Source organism: Notolepis coatsorum, assembly GCF_963971535.1.
Source record: "Notolepis coatsorum genome assembly, chromosome: 18".
Lineage (NCBI taxonomy): Eukaryota > Metazoa > Chordata > Actinopteri > Aulopiformes > Paralepididae > Notolepis > Notolepis coatsorum.
Window position 1 is genome coordinate 39,213,926 of NC_140182.1, and position 21,440 is coordinate 39,235,365.

General features: G+C 44.5%; 1 protein-coding gene across 1 annotated transcript in view; it reads right to left on the reverse strand.

Annotated features, from left to right (window-relative positions):
• duox (dual oxidase) overlaps positions 1-21,440 on the reverse strand; it is a 47,598-nt gene that overhangs the window by 6,497 nt on the left and 19,661 nt on the right. The window contains exons 10-28 of the mRNA XM_084335162.1: positions 21,169-21,341; positions 20,115-20,290; positions 19,596-19,708; positions 19,343-19,480; positions 18,282-18,395; positions 17,699-17,901; positions 15,562-15,747; positions 15,089-15,314; positions 13,555-13,648; positions 13,292-13,467; positions 7,327-7,396; positions 6,793-6,846; positions 5,510-5,688; positions 4,038-4,268; positions 1,490-1,589; positions 1,318-1,367; positions 1,082-1,209; positions 785-938; positions 332-564 (exon numbers count right to left, since the gene is read on the reverse strand). Coding sequence (XP_084191288.1) covers positions 332-564; positions 785-938; positions 1,082-1,209; positions 1,318-1,367; positions 1,490-1,589; positions 4,038-4,268; positions 5,510-5,688; positions 6,793-6,846; positions 7,327-7,396; positions 13,292-13,467; positions 13,555-13,648; positions 15,089-15,314; positions 15,562-15,747; positions 17,699-17,901; positions 18,282-18,395; positions 19,343-19,480; positions 19,596-19,708; positions 20,115-20,290; positions 21,169-21,341 — 2,798 coding nt within the window. The remainder of the gene's footprint in view (positions 1-331; positions 565-784; positions 939-1,081; positions 1,210-1,317; positions 1,368-1,489; positions 1,590-4,037; positions 4,269-5,509; positions 5,689-6,792; positions 6,847-7,326; positions 7,397-13,291; positions 13,468-13,554; positions 13,649-15,088; positions 15,315-15,561; positions 15,748-17,698; positions 17,902-18,281; positions 18,396-19,342; positions 19,481-19,595; positions 19,709-20,114; positions 20,291-21,168; positions 21,342-21,440) is intronic.

Consider the following 21,440-nt stretch of genomic DNA (forward strand, 5'->3'; position numbering starts at 1 on the left):
ATATGTTTACTATAGATTTACTTTAGGTTTTTACTATAGGTTTACTATAGGTTTTACTATAGATTTACTATAGGTTTTACTATAGATTTACTATAGGTTTTACTATATGTTTTACTATAGGTTTACTATAGGTTTTACTATAGGTTTTACTATAGGTTTACTATAGGTTTTACTATAGGTTTTACTATAGGTTTTACTATAGGTTTACTATTGGTTTTCCTATAGGTTTTCCTATAGATTTACTATAGGTTTTCCTATAGATTTGCTATAGGTTTACTATTGGTTTTCCTATAAGTTCTACTCTAGTTAATGTTGCTATGGGACAGCATGCCTTTGGAACAGTGCCCAGCTCGATCAGGGTCTCCTCTGCGTAGAGCTCTCGCAGCTGGCTGGTCCAGGGCCCCACGGCGCGGATGTGCAGGCTCAAGGTCTCCTCGTGGGGCGCCGACGTCAGCGTGAACGGGTGGTACTCGTCTGTTCCCAGCATCAGGCAGGCGATGCGCACCCACTGGCCTGAGCGATACACGAAGCCCTGCGGACGCTTGAACTCCAAATGTGTCACGCCTGTTGGCGGGTAGGAGTGTTTACTGAAGCGTTGAACTCAAAACACAATACGTAACGCAGGCGTGACACCATGTCAGTGATGATAATAAACAGCTGTGGTGTCACTGAAGATTAAAAGAAGAACCCATAAGAGCTGACTCCATGTTGCTCTGCATTTGATCTAGAGACTGTAAAAATAATATGGTTTGCCAGCTTAGCCAGAGAGAGAGCTTCATAGTACCTGAGGGCAGCAGTTCAACCCTGACCACGGGGATCTCCACCTTCTTCCTGCTCAGGCTGATGAGCTTGTCCAGCAGGAAGAGCAGGCTGGGGGGGATGAGGTAGATGTAGAAGCGGGGCTCCTGGAGGAGAGCATAGCTGCCGTGGATGACCGTCTGTCAGAGGAGAAGCAGGAGGAGGAGGAGCACAAAGTCACTGCACTGCTCCCCATCCACACATCTAGTAGACCTCTTAGGTACCTTATGGAAATACCTTGACAAATGCTAAGCAATGTGGGGCTTGATAGTGAAATACTCACTAGTGTGTACACAAGAACGTAGAGGTAATGTGTGAGCCAGAATCCACGGAAGCTGATGCGGCGGAAATAGTGGGAGGCGAAGACATACATGAAGGCAAAGATGAACAGAAGCAGGACGCCTGTCATTCCTGGATCAGACACAAAAAGACAACAAACGTTTTGTAGGTTTTTAACCTTTGTAATAAAAACAGAAAGCTCTGAAAAATGCATCCCTTATTGTTTTCCTATAACATTACCTGGAATCGTTTGAAAGAACCAAAAGTACCACTTAAAGGGAAGCTCAGACCTGGAAATAGAATGCACAGTGAATCAGATATGTGCTATAAAATCACATCAACATATCATACTATGGAACAAAGCAGATTTTGTATATTGGACCTGCTCAAATCAAATGACTGTGAACATTACCCATTGTTGGACAATATCTTGGGGAAGACACAAGCCAGGATGTTGAGGTCGCTGACGGCAAAGACATAGATGTTGACCACGTGGCCCAGACTGTGGACGACTAGAGGAGGAAAGAGGAGACAGAAGAGGAGAGAAGAGGAGAGAGGAGACAGAGGAGGAGAGAGGAGAGAGAAGGAGATAGGAGACAGAGGAGGAGAGAGGAGACAGAGGAGGAGAGAGGAGACAGAGGAGAGAGGAGACAAAGGAGGAGAGAGGAGACAGAGGAGGAGAGACAAGGAGACAGAGGAGGAGAGAGGAGACAGAGGAGGAGAGACAAGGAGACAGAGGAGGAGAGAGGAGACAGAGGAGGAGAGAAGAGGCAAGAGGAGACAGAGAAGGACAACGTGGATGTAACACAGATCATGTTCAAAGGACATGCATTTTAGGGGGAAGCTGATTCGTTTGCATCGGCAGAACCTGTAATTGTTTCACAAAACACATTTATTACTATACACATATGTACTTCTTTTTTTTTTATCCACTTTTTCTCCCATTTTAAATGTTTCTCCCATCCCAATTTTCATATCGTCCAATTCAACCCTCCCCTGTCTTCGAACGTTGTTTCTTGCCTCCCACAAGCCGGCTGCAATGTGGACTAAGTCATACATAGCACGAGTCCCCTCCGATACTCGAGGTAACAGCCGTCGCATCTTTTCACCTGCGCGGCTCGATCTTTCAGCGTCGGGGGTCTGGGCTTTGGAGGGGCCCCGCCCCCGTCGCTTCTTGATTCTACTGCGCAGGCGCACCAACCGACCTGTAGGAGTCGCTGTCCACAACGCCCAATCCCCACCCTTCAGTTTCCCTCCCCGTAATACGGCCAATGTGTATTACTGTGGACGACCAGCTAAACTGAAAGCAATGTGGAGAGCGGGGCTCGAACAGGAGGCATCCAGTCTCCAGCATTCGTTGCGAGCGCCTTGCCCACTGCGCCACGTAGCCACCCACATATGTACTTCTTATGATTATTCTATCTCATGTCATCATGAATGCAAACTTTAAAAAAAACACGTGGAACATCATACAACAAACTCTAAGACTCAATACATTGGTATCCTTTGGTCAATTTAAATCCTTGATCACCAACCTTTCCACCATAATCTGTAATTGTACACATATTTATCATGATTTCACTCATGATATTGTATTGTTTATTGTATTTCTTATTGTATTTCTTATTGTATTGTTTATTGTATTGTTTATTGCATTTCTTATTGTATTGTTTATTGTATTTCTTATTGTATTGCTTATTGTATTTCTTATTATGTTTGCATGCCCTCAATGAATTTTCGAGTTGAAATAAAGACTGAGTGCGTGAGTGAATGAATGAAGAATGAAGAATGAATGAACGAACAACAACAACAACAATGACGTTTTCAGGTAACTTTCTAGATGTTCCAGGGACCCAATTTTGTTAATGTAAATATCACAGAATGTTTTGCACTTCTCTGACTCTACATAGTGCACCTCATTTGTACCAGTGGCCATCAGGCTCCACAACCGTGGACAGGGACCGCTGCCAACAGCCGGAGAACTAATGACAGCAGAACTCAAGAACTACTAGGATGTCTGATCACTAAGTGTGTTTGACTCTTAACCACCAAAACTGCACAAACTACAACGTATAACCTATGACATATATCATGTATACCATTTACTTTACTTACTCATAGTATATATTCAAATTATATATTTTTGTATCCTCTTTTTCTCCGCCTGATTTTTTAATTTTTCTCCCCATCCCAATTTAGTCGTTATGCCAATCCCCCCCCTCCCCTACCTCCCCCTCCCCTACCTCCCCCTCCCCTACCTGGTTGTTGTGCGCATGTTCCTCCTACTGGTCGGTACAAGGGAACCCTGAAGTCTACCACACGCTTCCTCCGACACATGCGGAGACAGCCAGTGGCTCTTTTTTCACCTGGCAGCGAGGACTCTCATTGGTGAAGCGTAACGCGTGGGAGGTCACGCTGCCTTCACAATTTCCTGCCTTTCGCTGAGCAGGCGCCCATACCTGACCTGTAGGCGTCGCTGTTCACAACGCCAGATTACCACCCTCGACTTCCCTCCCGCTAACTCAGCCAAACGAGTTAGTATGACGATCGGCCCAAGCCGCAGGCAATGCTGACTCCGGGAGTCGAGACCGCAGCCTCTTGCATTGGTGACGAGCGCAATCTCCGCTACGCCATCCGACCCCCCCCCCCCCCCCCCCCATTATATTCAAATTCTGAGTGTTTTATTACCCACATATTAGAGTAATATATTCAGAGTTAATATATAACAGCCTATATTTATGTCTTTCTTCTATTACCCTGCCCATACCTGTACCTCCCCTCCCCCTCCCCATGCTGCTATGACGCCCGGAGGTCCCCAAGGGGATTAATAAAGTAACATCTTATCTCATCTTATCTTTAAGCAAACATCACGAAATTAGGACGATTAGGATATCGTCCCTTGTCCAATTAACCCCTTCTACCCCACGTTCCCTGTGACGTGTGTGTCCCCCTCCACCAACCTGCGAGGAGGATGGCACTCATGGCCATGAAGCGGTGGAAGTCAATGGCGGCGTCGAAGGGGATGTAGCGGTTGAGAAAGGTCTCCCGGCACAGCGTGATGAGGTTGCGGCACACGGTGAGCAGCATGTAGGGAAACAGGAAGGAGATGGCGGCTGCCGAGCCACGTGAAACCACGATGCCGACGGCAGAGGTCTCCGTGACGCCCGTGGTGTCCGCCTGCAGGCCGTAGTCTGAACACAGAGGAGGGAGTTTGGTACCAGAGGTTTACTTGTAACGCGGCGGCCGTGAATGTAGATATTTGCTATGGTAATAAAGCTAGTTGCAATTTTGATAGCTTGGTATGATTAATGTAATACATGTGAAATCTACAGTGTCTACATACTGATTGCGATACTTTTAAGTGGTAATGTTTCGTAAAGTTAAGACAACATTTTCCATGAACCCATTCGTCTCTCCTTGTAGATCTGTTAATAGAAGTCTTTGGTTTATATGGTTTATAGCAGGGGTGGCCAACCCGTGGCTCGCAAGCCGCATGTGGCTCTTTGCCCGCCAATGTGTGGCTCCTCCCTCCATAAAAGAAAAAAAATAAGTTGCAGAATAAATATTTACAGATTTTTTTTTTTAAATGGTTCATTTGCATGTTCTTGGTATCTGATTCGAGGGACATATATGGATCTCAGGGAATGTATTCCCAGTGTCAGAAATATTGTGTATGTTACTAGGCTTGAGTAAATTGTAATGAACCAAAGGAGAATATCAATTCAATTATATATATATATATATTTTTCCAGTACCGGACCGCTCGGGCTTAAGAGGTTAACCGTGTGAGGCCCAAATAAAAAAGACATTAGCAACATCAGAGGCCAGAGGGTGAGACCTACAGTATACACACATGAAGGGTGCTGTGACTGAAAAAAAGGTTGAGAAACGCTGGTATATATGGTGTGGCTCTTTGTGGTACCACAGTAATTTTTGTGGCTCTTAGTCTCTGAATGGTTGGCCACCCCTGGTTTATAGGAACACGCCAACATTATTGGAAATGCGCTTACCGTCTTCTCCAGAGTCAGACAAGAAGATAGATACCAATTAAAAGTCTAGCCTAGCTTAAAACTAGGTACTAGCCTAGTTTAAGATTCTGTGAAAGCTATGTTTGGCCCCACAGCAAGGATAGCTGGTCCGTATCCGCTTCCATTCATTTGTGCTAAGCTAGGCTAGCTTGCAGCTAGATAGCTTTCTACCGAACACACAGAGAGGAAATTGGTATCTATCTTCTTGTCTGACTCTGGAGAAGACGGTAAGCACATTTCCCATAAGGTCAGTGTGTTCCTTTCAATCTGACCTGGGGACACAAAATTATATCAGTATGTGGAGGCCATCAGATACCCACGATGAAGGTTTACTATTCTCAGGGAAATCATACCAAGCAATATTGGGCAACGATAGAATAGGGAGGGCAGTGAACGGTACTCACAGTAACACCTCTCCAGAGCCACACCGGCCGTGATCCCGTACACGATGGAGAAGCAGACGATGTGGCGACGGTAGTTCTCAATGAAACGCTTGAACTCCTGGATCTTCTGCTTGACGGGGTTCCTGGTGTACCGTTGCTGTTTGGGCTTCACATAGACCTTTGGACCGAGGATACCCAGCCTGAGAGAAAGCATTCCTTTCAGCTTTTCAGTATGATTGGTTTTCATTCATTTTCATTCCAAAGAACGGTGAAAGATATTTGACTGCGTTCAGCTTCACCCATGGGGAAGGCTTGTCGATGTGCTCTGCCATAACCATAACCATAGATTAGATTAAAATGTATTGTCATCATACAGCACAAGTGCAGTACAACAAAAAGAGGTTTGGCATCCAACCAGAGTGCAAATGTAGCAGTAAAGTACAAAAGCAATATACAATGTACAGGTTACAATGTACAATGTACAATTAGTACTAGTGTAGTGCTAATCAGATGTATGTACAGAGTTGTAGTATAATATGTACAGTGATACAGGTGTAAAGACAGTATGGTAGTAGTAGTAGGATATGTACAAATATAGATATAGTATCTACAGATATGTAAAAGGGCTATGTGCAGGTAAATACAGAGAAGGAAGAGCTTGCATGTCATTGCATCAACATTGAACACAGTCCAACATTATTGGTGAATCGACATGATCTAGGACACAACGAAAGTAACCCCAATATGTACTTCCTGTATCACTTGTGCAAAAGGACTACTTTACATAAATCAATGAGAAATAAATATAAATAAAAAACATGAGAAGTCCTGATGTGTGTGAAAATATCAAATGTACAGACTGAAAACTGAAAAAGGTTAAGATGACCGGTAGTGATCAGTAGAGGGTCCTTGTCTAACGTCCCTCAGACATGAACTCATCTCATGGATTAGGAGATCTCAGCAGATTGGCCTCCAGCACGCCCAATAAGGCTCATACTTTCTCTGCATTTGTACAATTGACTTACCTCAGAAGAAGAACCATATAAGTCTGTTTAACGTTTTCAGAGGAACAATGTATTCAAACTTCATAATCTAAAGATGGTAAGTTAGAAAATTGTGTTCATTCATAGTTAAAGACAGTAGAGGTTGAGTTATTTCTGGTGATATATCACATTCACACTCCCAAGTGATTTGGATTGATCACTACAGACTTATACGGTTCTTCAGTGCAAGGGTTCAATTAGTGATTCCAAAAAATCTATAATGGGAGGATTTTTATTGTGATACTGAGACAAAGAACATACTTCTTCCACTGGCGTCTGCGTAGGTCCTGTCCATCTGTGTTGCCGTTGTCACTGCTATGAACAAAATGTAAACCGTGAGATGGTTAGCTCGGAAAGAATGAATGTCACCAGTGACACACATGTTTTGAATAGTTACAGGAACAATTGTCACACATTAACCAGCACTTCCCTGAGTGATTATCATCATCATCTGATAGCACCCGTTTAATTTATTTGTCACAGAAAATAGATTTAGTCTTCACTGGATTCAAAACACAATAATTTCTGCGGATACTACACCTTAAAATTTGCCCTGTTCTCCTACCTGTTCGCTGGGCAGATGAAGGAGTCTCTCTGCCCTGTTCTCTTACCTGTTCACTGGGCAGATGAAGGAGTCTCTCTGCCCTGTTCTCTTACCTGTTCACTGGGCAGATGAAGAAGTCTCTCTGCCCCATTCTCTTACCTGTTCACTGGGCAGATGAACGTCTCTCTCTGCCCCGTTCTCTTAAGTGTTTGCTAGGCAGATGAAGGAATCTCTCTGCCCCGTTCTCTTACCTGTTCGCTGGGCAGATGAAGGACACTCTCTGATCTCGACTCAGCCTCTTCTTCCCTTGCTTCTCCATCCCTACAAGTACACATGGACGGGGAATTCAGACAAGCCAAATATAGGGAGATCTGAAGGCTTGGAGCCGTTCTGATAGAACACTCAACAATCTTTGAAGCTACTACAGCTTTCCCTCAGTCAGTTGCAAATTCAAATGCTCATCAAACATCTTTAGTTGATGATCTATGTCGTATTGTTTCAGCTAATTTATGGGAAATGATGGGCACTTCTCTGGCATTGCAGCAAACATCTGTTGGCCTTGGTCACTAGGTTTAAATGGGTCATTTAGTCATTTGCAGGACAATAATGTATTCTTCAAATAGTCAGCTTGTGACGTAGGTAGGTTCGTCATCCTCCTTATTATTGTATTTGAGTATTTGTATATGGTGTATTGTCATCTGTAATGAATTCCCTCTTGTGTTTCCCCCTTCTCAGGTGCCGCCCGCCCCTTCCTGTAGAGTGGGCTTATTACCGGATGATGATGGCAGCTGAGGGCAATCACTCATTAAGGGGCGGGTGGATAAAACCTGAGATGCTGCACACACTCATGGCCTTTTGCCATTATCACCAGACTGTGTATTGTGGGTTGGGTGTTGGCCTCTTTGCCATTGCCACACTAATTGTGTGGACTGGATGTATTGTGTTGGCCTTTTGCCATTATCACCAGACTGTGTATTGTAGGTTGGGTGTTGGCCATCTTGTTATTCCCTGCCTACAAACAAAGATCACGTGACGCCGTCGTGTCACGTGAGACAAAAAAATGGTCTGATGAATCAGAGGCCACGCTCCGGGACGTGCTCGCAGACACGGATTGGAATATGTTCCAAGGTAGCGCCAGTGACGTCAGCGAGCTCGCAGACACCGTGGTGAGCTACATTACAACAATAGCTGATAGTATTGTCCCCACGAAAAAGGTGCGGGTTTTCCCAAACCAGAAACCGTGGGTGGACAGTACTATTAGAGCAGCTCTGAACTCTCGCACCACTGCTTACAACCTGGGCAGAGAGTCAGGAAACATGGAGGAGTATAAGGCTTCAGTCTATACTCTGCGCAAGGCTGTTAAACTTGCTAAGAGGACATATGCTGATAAACTGGAGACACAAATGGCACAAAACGACACAAGAGGCTTATGGCGGGGACTGAAGACAATAACTGACTACAAAGTCAGCGCCCCCTCAATGGGGAGCGACGACACCTCTCTCGCGGACAAACTCAACTCTTTCTACGCTCGGTTTGGTGTAGACAGTGGCGCTGCTAGCTCTCCGGCTAGTGACGTCACTGGCGCGCCGGCTGTTGTGGAGGGGGGGGGGGCAACCGCGGGGGGGCGGGGACGCTCTCTCGTTGTCGGAACACAGTGTGAGAAGAGCATTTATGCAGGTGAACACCAGGAAAGCGGCAGGCCCAGATGGTATAACAGGACGTATACTTAAGTCCTGTGCCAACCAGCTGCGTCTCTACATTTCGTAGCCGCATTTCTGCAGACCCCTCTCTGATTGGTTGAACTCCATTTCTGCAGACCCCTCTCTGATTGGTTGAGCGAAGCCCCTCTATGATTGGTTGAGCGTCATGTGAGCGAAGCCCCTCTCTGATTGGTTTAGCTCGTCACGCGGTAAAAGGCGGATGTAATGTTATCATATCAAGAAGATAAGCAGAAATGTACTACCAGATTCGCGTATAACGTTATTTATTTCCCGTGACTTCGCGGTTTATTCATAACGTTATGCACATTTCACAACACAGCCAGCTGTTAGAAACTGTACATTGTAACATTATATAACATAACGTTATGTTATTTCGCGGTTTATTCACATAACGTTATATTGTTTACACTGTCTTTCTTCTATTATAACCCTCCCAAATCATATTCAGAAAGTATCACAGAGACTTCTATTGACCAAGGAATTAGTTATTATTTCGCGGTTTATTCACATAACGTTATATTGTTTACACTGTCTTTCTTCTATTATAACCCTCCCAAATCATATTCAGAAAGTATCACAGAGACTTCTATTGACCAAGGAATTAGTTATTATTTTGCGGTTTATTCACATAACGTTATATTGTTTACACTGTCTTTCTTCTATTATAACCCTCCCAAATCATATTCAGAAAGTATCACAGAGACTTCTATTGACCAAGGAATTAGTTATTATTTCGCGGTTTATTCACATAACGTTATATTGTTTACACTGTCTTTCTTCTATTATAACCCTCCCAAATCATATTCAGAAAGGCACACACAACATATTCCAGTTAACGGTATATTTTTTTAATGATTCGTTATGGCGTAATCAATACTTCCATGCGTATAAATTGCGTTCGCGACCTCCATGTTTTGGGGGTAGTCATCAGAAACCTCGGATCCGGGATTCGCTCCCATTTGTCGGGCAAGAACTGTGGGTTTTCAGCCTCTCTCTCTGGAGCTTAACGGAGTTTCCTCCGGAGTTTCTGGAGGAGCTTGTCGCGGCTCATGCGCATGCGCACGCTCAACCAATCAGAGAGGGGCTTCGCTCAACCAATCAGGGAGGGGTCTGCAGAAATGGAGTTCAACCAATCAGAGAGGGGTCTGCAGAAATGCGGCTACGAAATGTAGAGACGCCAACCAGCTAGCCCCGGTGTTCACCGCCATATTTAATCAATCCCTGGCGGAGTCAATGGTCCCTGCCTGCTTCAAGATGTCTACCATCATCCCTGTACCGAAGAAACCCTCCCCAACATGTCTCAATGACTACAGACCGGTGGCACTCACCTCTGTGGTCATGAAATGTTTCGAGAGGCTGGTCAAGGACCACATTTGTGCCTCCCTCCCCAGTGATATGGACCCTATGCAATTTGCATACAGGACAAACAGGTCCACTGACGACGCAGTCTCCCAGGTACTGCACAGCACCCTCTCTCACCTTGACCGACAGAAGGGGGGCTATGTGAGACTGTTGTTCATTGACTACAGCTCAGCGTTCAACACCATAGTCCCCACCAGACTGGTGAACAAGCTGATCGAGCTGGGTCTGAGCTCCGCCCTGAGCGCCTGGGTACTGGACTTTCTGAGTGAAAGACCCCAGGCGGTCAGGGTGGGGGGGTCAGACCTCCAACACCATCACCCTGAGCATCGGGTCCCCCCAGGGCTGTGTTCTGAGCCCCCTGCTGTACTCACTCTACACACACGATTGTGTGGCCAAGTTCAGCTCCAACTCCATAGTGAAGTTCGCAGACGACACAGTGGTGGTGGGGCTGATCTCGGACAACGACGAGAAGGCCTACCGGGAGGAGGTTGAGGTACTGGAACGCTGGTGCCAGGACAACAGCCTGCTATTGAACATTGGTAAAACCAAGGAGCTGATCGTGGATTATAGGAGAGGACAGCAGGAGACACACACACCACTGATGATAAATGGGGCTACCGTGGACAGGGTGAGCAGCTTTAAGTACCTGGGGGTCCACATCTCAGAGGATCTGACATGGTCAACACACATAGACACAGTTGTAAAAAAGGCGAAGCAGCGCCTCTACCACCTGAGACAGTTAAGGAAGTTCAGAGTATCGGGGAAGATACTCCAGTCCTTCTACTCCGGAGCTGTAGAGAGCATCTTGACTGGAAACATCACTGCCTGGTATGGAAACAGCACGGCACAGGACAAGAAGGCCCTACAGAGAGTGGTGCGCTCAGCCGAGCGTACCACGGGTATTGCACTACCTCCCCTGCAAGTTCTATACAACAAGAGGTGCAAATCCAGAGCCTGCAGAATAATGAAAGACCCCCACCACCCCAACAACAGCCTGTTCCAGCTGCTGAGGTCAGGCAGACGCCTGCGAACCCCAGCTACTAGGACAGAGAGGCTTAGGCTCAGCTTCTTCCCCCAGGCCATCAGAGCCTTGAACAATGAACACTGAGTGCCACAGAACACTGATCTATCCACACACAAGCACACATGAGCACACACACGACACGCACGCTGTGCACGCTCACACACCAGCAGCCACTTTAACACTTTAACATGAGCAGACACACACTCATGCCGCACACGCCCACACTTATGGCCAAAAAGGAAAGGTCACTTTAATATTAGTATAACAACAGTAACAGTGTATTGCACTACCTAAGCTACCTAGCATGTCCTATATGCCCTGTAAATAACTATGTACAGATACCGAGATGTCCCACCATGTTACCTGTTACCTGTTACCTGTTTATTGCACAATGTTTTTTTTTTATTGGATTCTATTACATGTTGTACCACTGTATTGCACATCGTTGCGGGCAAGACCACCCGCATTTCATTGTATACTTGTATGCCGTGACAAATAAAACTCTTGACTTGACTCTTGACTTGACTTTTGCTATTGCCACACTAATTATGTGGACTGGATGTATTGTGTTGGCCTTTTGCCATTATCACCAGACTGTGTATTGTAGGTTGGGTGTTGGCCTCTTTGCTATTGCCACAGTAATTGTGTGGACTGGATGTATTGTGTTGGCCTTGTTATTGCTGGGTGGTTCCCAGATTGTAAGTGTGACTGTTGCTATTCGGCTATTCTTAACACATTGACTGCCACGCTGGGAACGGGATATGACTATGTGCTGCCACGCTATGTGTCTATGCCGCTCACCTTGTTTGCAGGGCTATAACTATATATATATTATAGCTATGGATGCAATACTATGGCCCATTTGGCATCAAGTATCTATCGTTCAAGATGTGAAAAAGAAAAAAGGCGGGATGGGGGTACAGTTGTAACTGTACAAGCAAAACTGTACATTGGAATATCGACAAAACCATACTTGGTTCCAAGAAGAGGGTCTCGTGTATTATTGGGTTAGGACATTTACTGTACATTGGAGGGGGTTGGGTTAGGACATTTACAGGGGCCAGTTTCGAATTGCAGTCTCCCGTAGGTGCTCCTTGAGAGTGGTTTTAAGAGTGGGTAGTGATTCACATTCCTTTACAGCTGTGGGTAGGGCGTTCCACATTGATGTGGCATAATTGCGAAACGTGTTTAGTCCCTTGTTTGAGCCGAATCTGGGTTTAACATGATTTGTGGAGCTCCCTCTGGTGTTGTGGTCGTGGTATTCACTGACCTTTGGGAAGTATTTTGACATGTACATGGGTACCTTAGTCGTGTAGTGTATCTTGTAGACCAGGCCCATTGCAAGTTGCTGTACTCTGTCGTCTACTCTAAGCCATCCTAGGTAGTCAAAGTGGGCAGGGGTGAGGTGGGTTCTAGGAGTAAGGTCAAGCAGTAGTCTGACCAGTTTGTTTTGTGATGTTTGTAATCTTGTTTTTAGCGCCTTTGAGGTGCTTTGGTACCATGAGGTGCAAGCATAGTTGTAGTACCCTTGAATGAGTGCTCCTGCCAGAGTCTTCAGGGTATTCTTGTTTACCAGAGAGGAGATCCGGTACAAGAATCTAGTTCGTTGGTTGACTTTTTTGATTACATTGGATGCCATTTTGTCACAGGAAAGATTTGCCTCTAGGATGGAAACTAGGTATGTAATTTCATCTTTCCTTGTGACAATATTGTCACCCACTGTAACTGAGAAGCCGTCGGTCTTGCTGAGTTTGTTATTTGATCCGAAGAGAATTAGGGTTACCTAGTACCTTATTTGTGCATACTATTGTATATCCCTGTTGTGTTGTCTCCTTCCCTTGTGTCAGTTTGTGGGTTTCATTCCCCATTTGTTAATAAATATCATTTACTTTTGAAAACGCTTTATTATTTCCTCCTACCGGGACCTGTGCTAAATGCACTTACTACTGGATGGGTTGGCTTCACAACAACCCGGTTCAGGTACATTTATATTATTATTAGACCTTTGTATGTGACACAGCAAAAAATGTATGATTAGTCAACTGAGACGTTCCTAAACCCAGGACAGCGATACAATAAACTCTTAAGTGACCAAACCCTCCCACTGACCTCTGATGTTGAGCTGGGCAAACTGCAGCTCCTGCTCGTGGTCCCTCAGCAGGAAGTGGAAGCCCTCCCAGGTGATCTTCTCCATGTCGTCGAAGCCTGCTGCCTGCAGCATAGCCTGGATGGCAACTTCCACCAGGCTTTTACTCAGAGTACTGTTGGAGATCTCAATGAAGGACCTGCGGCACATAGAGAGTCACAGATGGAGCAGCAGGCGTACAAAACGTATAATGATGCAATGATGAACTAATAGCAATAGCGCAAACCTGAGCAGCATTGAAAACTCCTCTTTGGATAAGAATCCACGTCCACTAATGTCGTGCATGGAGAACATCAATTTAGACTTTTCCTCGGGGGACCCTAGGTAAATAGACAGAGAATATGAATTCAATTAAATTAATTAAACAGGATCCAGTCATGATAATTGTACTTGCATTTACAGTTTGTCAACATCCCATGAAATGGCAGTCGCTGTGTCGTGTGTTTTGCTTGCACAGTTTTTTCCCCAAATCAAACAGGATGATCGGGCATTACTAAATGTTGGGAGGGACTTCATTTCAACACTAACCGCAACTGTTGGAAGTTCTCAGAATTTATTCTGGCCATCAGTCCCTAAAGTCTGTTCTGAACTGGACAATTGGGCTTTCATGCACGCTGCTCTATCTACTGTACTTGGAATCTATCACAGAAATAAATTGATCTTGTGGAGCTGGTCAAATTAGGTGCTTTTAAATCCATTGTGCATGCTGATTGTGTCTGTATAGTTTCTGGACAACTTGTGGTAAATGGCTGCTTTTTTATATAGCGCTTTTATCTAAAGCGCTTTACAATTTGTTACTCACATTTTACCCATTCACACACCGACGGTGGAGGCAACCATGCAAGGTGCCAACCTGCTCATCAGGAGCAATTAGGGGTTAAGTGTCTTGCTCAAGGACACATCGACACGCTGCCCAGGAGGAGCGGGAGTCGAACCGGGAACCTCAGGATTGCCAGACGACTGCTCTACCTCCTGAGCCACTGTCACCCCTTCAGGACTCTTTTGAAAATTAAATGTTTAATCTCAATGACGCCTTTCTGGTTAAATAAACGTTATATCAACTGTCCGGCAGCGTGACTACATGAGTAGAGCTCCGGACTCATGATCGGAAGATCACCGGTTCGAGCCCCGGTCAAGGCTGCTGTCGGAAAGTGGTGTTGTTGTCCAGCAGGGGGCACTCTGTCCTCTGGACTTGTCAGTAACAATGCCCCTGTTACAGTGATAGGGACACCGTACAGCTGCGAGTGCCGTGCTTCGGATGAGACGCTAAACCGAGGTCCTGACTGAATTCGGTCGTTAAAGAACCCAGGATGCCTATCTAAAGAGTAGGGGGTTCCCTGACGTTCCTGGCCAAATTCCCAATCAGGTTTCTGACATCAAGGCCACCTAATCATACCTTCCCCTTAATTGACTGATATCAATCCCTGTCTTAATATTATTATTATTATTATTATTATTATTATTATTATTATTATTATTATTATTATTATTATTATTATTATTATTATATAAAATAAATGTTGTGTTTGTCCATGAGTGTTGGGTGGGTCAGCAATTACATTTAGCAATTTTCCCGGAATAGAAAATAATGTAATTTTGATATAAAAAAAATAATAGGACAATATGATAATAATAATAGATAATAGCTGTACAACCTGGGACATAAGGTAACGAAAAAGAAATGTTTCACTTCACAGGGACTTTAAAATGTTCTGTCATGCAGAAACAAGGTGATGCTAGAGGGGAACGGAATGAGGAACCTTTCATGAAGATGACCATCACGTCTAAGAACTCCTGGAAGGAAAGGTAGCCATTGCCGTCCTTGTCGGCCAGCGTGAACATGGACTCCACAAACAAGGAGTCGGGTTTGAGACCCAGAGTGTCTGCAAACTCGGTCCCCGTCAGCTCACACTGGAGCACCTCCCTGGTCCTGCTGCTGGAGACACCGCTCAGGTCCCCTGCGTCACACTTCTCGATCTCCAACACCTGTACAAACACGACAGAGACGGTGTCACCGTAGTGTCATTAGAGAACGTCACCGAGGCTCCCTGCATCACTGGCGAGGTCACCATTAAAGCCGCCATTCAGCTCTTGTGGCTTGAGGCCAGGTCTAAAGTGACCTCTGAACAAGCGCTGACGACAATCTCTTGAGCATAAAAAGCGAAAGCGACCACAACCGCCGCTGCTGCAGCGGAGTCAGGGATGAGGTATTTCCCAGTGGCCCTGACGGTACCTTAGAGAAAGCCTGTCTGATGAAGGTCTCCACAATCTGAGCCCTCTGGTCTCTGGTCAAAGCCTCCTTGAGCAGCTCCTTCTCTCTCATCTCCCTCACTTTCATCTCCTGGTCTATGACCGTGTCCTCGGGCTGGAGATGCTTGAAGAACTCTATGCGCTTGGTCTCGTCCTCAAAGAGCAACACCTGCAACCAGAGACGCAACAGGGAATGGGCAAGAAGAATCAGAAGAATCAGAAAAGTCTTTATTGCCAAGTAAGCTTGTGTAACGGAGGTCCATGAGTAATATCGACAGTCACGATGGACGTGTGTTGTGAAGTGACTGTGGCAGTAAGCGGTACTGCGAGTTAAACTCACTTCCCCTTAAAAGACACATAGACACGTTACCAAGTAGTGAATTCACCTCTTGGTATAGCGGTCTGTGCTATCGCCCGCGGTGCGGCCAACTCGGGTTCGAAACTCCCTTGGGGCATCGACATTTAACACAACGCAGAAGGAGTAACATACAATCGGCCACACTTGCACATACAAGGAATTTGTCTTGGTAATTTGGTGCATCAACATTAATTAAAGTGGAATATATAAACTATATTACAATAAGAATACAATAGAATATAATATAGGACAGGGCTGTACAATTGTGCAGGATTGTAGTAGAATATATACACTAAATTTGAATAAAAAATACAGTGGAATAGAATATGTAACAGAGCTGTGTAAATGTGCAGTATTCTGCAGAAATATGACCAGTGTCATGTTCAGATGCTCACAGGTTTGAGTATAATGTGCAAATTAGTGCTGTCAGGCGATAAAGAAAAAAATTCGAATTAATCACAGAATTTGTAATTAATCACATTTTAATCGCATAACCATTTTAGGCCTGATATTCTATATTCTATAATCATATTTCAAATGGCATGTGTCCGGATGACAGAATTCAGTACTGTATCTACAAAACCTTCTGTTTAATCATCTTCCATTTATTCATTTGCTTAGATTTTTCAGGTCTGGTAAATTTTAGCATGGTGTTATTCACAGTCAAAGTAAAAAATTGGGTTCACAAGAAGGGTGAACCGTCACTCACATCCTGTTAGAAAAAGTATATGACGCCATTGTTGTTGTCGTTAGCTTACATGCTAACGTTAATGGCAGCGACCATAGCATTGTGGCTAGGCTAGCTATCATCGCTTAGTAGAGCTATAAACAACGTTATTTAACATTGCAGAATGGGTACAATTACAATACGGCTCAATACAAACAATTGTTAAGGGGCCCAGGGGGTGTAGACTGTTGTAGTTTGGTCAAATCAAGCAAATTTACATCATGCTCCAAAAAAAAAAAAAAAAATCTGCCGAGCGATGTGGAGCGGGGACCGGGGAGTGCTCGATTCAAGGTGAGCGGTGAGCGAGCAGAGAGCGACTTGGGGGCGGGGTCAACATGAGCGATTAGCGGAGCGGAACAAGCCGTCTAGAGCGAAGAGCGGATTTCTCGCCCGCGCCGATCCGCTCACGGGCCCTGGTTAATTATCAACACGGAGTACTTGCCGGTGTGCGTGGGACACGTCTACGCACGTGTGATAAATCCCGATTTTTTTGTGCGTACACACATTCTAAATTCTGTGCTTACGAACGAAAGTAGAACACTTTCTAAGAACTGTTGATAAATGAGGGCCCAGGAAGGGTGTGGTGATGTAACACATTGTGACAGATGCTTATGTAGCATATAGTGTATGTGGGGAGAGGAGATGATAGACGGTGTCAGTGGGGGTCCCGAGCCTCATTGATGAGGCCCAATGCAGAGGGGTAGAAGCTGTGGGCGGATTAGCGGGCTAGTCAGATGTGATCAGGTACATCAGAAGATGAACAGGAGTTACTGGTATCACAAGGGACGCCTACATGTTGTAAATCTGGGGCTGCAGAGTGGCCTGTTAGTTCCAGAGATAGGCCTAGGTCAATGTGTCTGTCACTATCAATCCGGTAAAGTACGGCATGCGTTTCTCAGATTGATAAGTAAAAACCATGTTTCCTTCGGGGGGGATTAACAAATTACGTACTACAAATCCAAATATATGGTTGGGACGATGAATGAAAAGCATCTGAGATAACAAGCCATCCCTTGCTCATCTCCGCCCACTCACCAGGTCATATTCCTTAGGTACTTTGAGCAGCAATGCCTTGCGGTGGTTGTCGTTGGAGACGACCACATCCAGGTGGGCCTGGTTGCCCAGATTGAGGCAGCGGAGCACCGGGCCGGCCCTGTCGAACACCTGCAGCCTCCTCTTCTCGTCCAGCTCCACGCTGACGGGATGCAGAGGCTTCTTGTGTCCCTGCCACTCGTAGGCTGGACATGTAGAAGAGGAGAGGGAGGAGAGTGTACTGATGATAACGCAACACAGTGAAATAATGGGACATCACTAGCGTAGGAGAAACATTTACATTTTTACATTTACATTGTGTCATTTAGCTTTTATCCAAAGCGACTTACAATTTTTGTACGACAAGTCAGTAGGAAGGGTACAACTCTATCAGCTGAGTAACAATGTTCATCAAACTGTTCAGACTTGAGTTTAAGTTAGTACAGTAAGTTAGTACATTAGGAAGAGTGCATGACAACATTTACTGTATATTAAGGATGCACCAACCACCAGATGTAGGCATCGGTGCCTCCTTAATAAAGACATTGCGGCCATCTTGAGGCTTGAACCAGCTGACTCCATATACCTGGGATTCCCACGGCAGGCTCCTCTATCCTGTCAATCACTTTTCCTCTCTTCTGGAACTTCTTGAATTTGGAATTGCGGAAATAGGCCACGACGCACGCCATCAGCAAACTCACTGTGAGGAGAGTGACAAGTGACTGGTGGTTTATCAACAATGGCCCCCGGAGCTTTGGTAATGTCAAAGTGATATTTTAAATTATTCTCAAGCGCACACAGTGGATTCAAATGTATCAAGACTGCAGGCCCGTTTCTTGCCATATGCGGACTATGCAGTCAACATGTACAAAACGGATTGTTTTTTCATCTGTACATTTCCGTTTTATACCGTTTTGAATACGAGTATAGTTTTGGTGATTTCTAGTAATTCCAGAGAAAGACGGGATAATAGCCCTTTAGTGGAATACACAAAACACGTTGTAATTTTTCGGCTGATTATCAAATCACACAGATACAGCGTCGATCAGGGTAGAAATACATATCAGATCAACGATCAAATTTATATATAATGTTCTTACCTTGTATCTGATGTAATGCAAAAGAAATAATCCAATTATCTGATCGCCATTTGAAGTACTGGGTGCGGAGGTCCGTGCCAAGTTCAACAGCATTGCATATGGGGGGGGGGGCAGCTTCGCAGATGTATCGTTGAAATCAGGTTACCTCGCCTGATTATTTAAACCACGCCCACACGGCTTGGATCGTCCCAGAAAAAAAAATATACCATTCCCAGTGGAGTGCAATACCAGCCGGAAGGCGTAGGGGGTGGTATTTGCCCTTTTGCAAGCTCAGACCCATTCCCAACGATAACATCAGGCTGGATGGATGAAAATGAATGGATATCGCTAATAAAAGAAATAACGACCAAAACACGACTATACTCGTGATTGGCGCTCAAGCGATGGCGAGTTAACCCGACTATACTCGTGATTGGCGCTGAATGAGTTAAAGGGTTTGGAATTCCCCCCCACCATAGTTTCACAAAATAGGGGCCCCCAAACAACATTTCCGCATAGAGCCCCCAAAAATCTACAAATGGCCCTGCAAGAGTGGTTGACTACTGACCGACGGGGAAAAGGAAAAGGACCACGATGAATGCGCCAAAACCGGCTTTGCTCCCATGGAAGTAGTAGAGGGTGGTGACGTTACTGCAGGGATGGAGCTCTGAGGCCTTCACTTGTGCCGGCTGATGACAATGGTCACCTTGGGGTCACAAAGATACATCGCACATTCATTTATTCAATAACGTATGAATTCATTCATCCATGAACATTTTATCTCACAATCAGAATGGAAGCCAAGCAGGGTGCGTTTTTACCATCTCTCGAAAAGAAGACCTCTTTCTGCACGGCGTCTGGGCCAATGGTCGCCGCGAGGACGTCGTGAAACGTCAGGTTACGGATGGTCCTGATCTCCTCCTCTGTGAATAAACTAGGAAATACCGTGAAGAGGTTAAAGCCTGTGGTCAGACAAATGACCAGCTTGATATGAATGGATGATATTGTCACAAAACGGTCAATCAATTGATCGATGATTGATTCCCCCATAGAGAAGCCACATCAATTACATGGTGGTGGTCACATGATATTGTCCATGGTATTACATGCTTTTCCACACGATCACATGTCACTCATGAAAAGTGAAAGTATAACGATATAATATGTGATGGCAAAGTGTCACATTAAAATGTAGACATGAAATTAAGTGATCCAAAAAAATACATTGTAAATGCATGTTATTTTAATATTTTTACACTGGAATGCAATGAGGTCATGTCGCAGTTATTGGCGTGTTGAATATGTACTGTGTGATGTCTGTGTTTGAGAGGGTCTCTCACCCATTCTGTCTGTTCTCAAACCAGAAACGGTCGCCGTTCCTGATGCGCTCAAACTGGTCCAATATGATGGAGGAGAAGACTGGACCGGGACCGTCCAGAGACTCCAGCAGACCTCCAGGGAACAGCTCCAGTTTAGAGATATCTCCGTAGTACAGCTCTGAGACATCTCGGAGTAACTGGAGGGAGACGGTACACAGTATATACATTGATTAACAATTATTATAATTAAATATACTGTACATTATGCCACATTATGACAAAATATGCTCACCTCGTTTTATAGTCAGTATAATTATTAGCAATAGTATAATTACATTTACATTTACATTTAGTCATTTAGCTGACGCTTTTATCCAAAGCGACTTACAAGTTCTGTACGACAAGCCATCAGGAAGGGCACAACTCTATCAGCTGAGTAACAATGTTCATCAAAGTGTTGAGTGCTACAGTGTAGGTTAGTTTATTAGGACAAGTGCATGACAGTATGGTTAGTTAGGGTTAGGGTTAGGGTTAGGGTTAGCAATACACCATATATGTACTGTATATATAATTATATATATATAATATCTATTCCACATAAATATGATAATTCACCTGTGTGTGTACTCTATATGTCTATTTTTCTATATTTGTATTATTATAATTGTATTTTGTATGTTGTCTTTATATATATATATACTGTATATATTTTTTTAACATATTATATGTTTTCCTATTTTCTTGAAATAGGTATGTTGAAACCCCAATAAAAAGAAAAAGATAAGATGCTAACCTTGTGATCCTTGCTGAATATTTACAAAATACAAATGATGACTTCATATGACATACAATAGTGACTTTTTATAATAAATTATAATATAATCGGGTTTCTTCATTGAGCGCTTATCCTTATCATTATTAGGCCACAAGTATCTTGTGTTTTTATTATAGATTCAGGTTAGTAATACGAGAATCACATTTGTCAAATATCTAATTTGATATATCCATGGATTAGCGTTTGGTTCTGGATCCGGTTGGTTCTGGATCAGTGCGTTGGAAGCCTCTAGAATTGTACCTGTGGGTCGGTCCTGTTGAGCTCCTGGTTTATCTCTCTGAAGGTCTTCACAGGAGGAAGGCCCAGAGCCTGTCTGACCTGACTGTAGCTGGGAAGACCGAAGTCTCTCCCTCTCTGGATGGTCAGAGCCACCAGGTCAGAGCGAGAAAACTTCAGAGGACCATACATGTAGTCTGGTAGGGTGGAAGTAAAAGGGGGGGGGAGACTTTTAATCAACAAACTAAATGATTAACGTTAGTGGTGGTCATTACAGACCAAGTGCATGACAATGA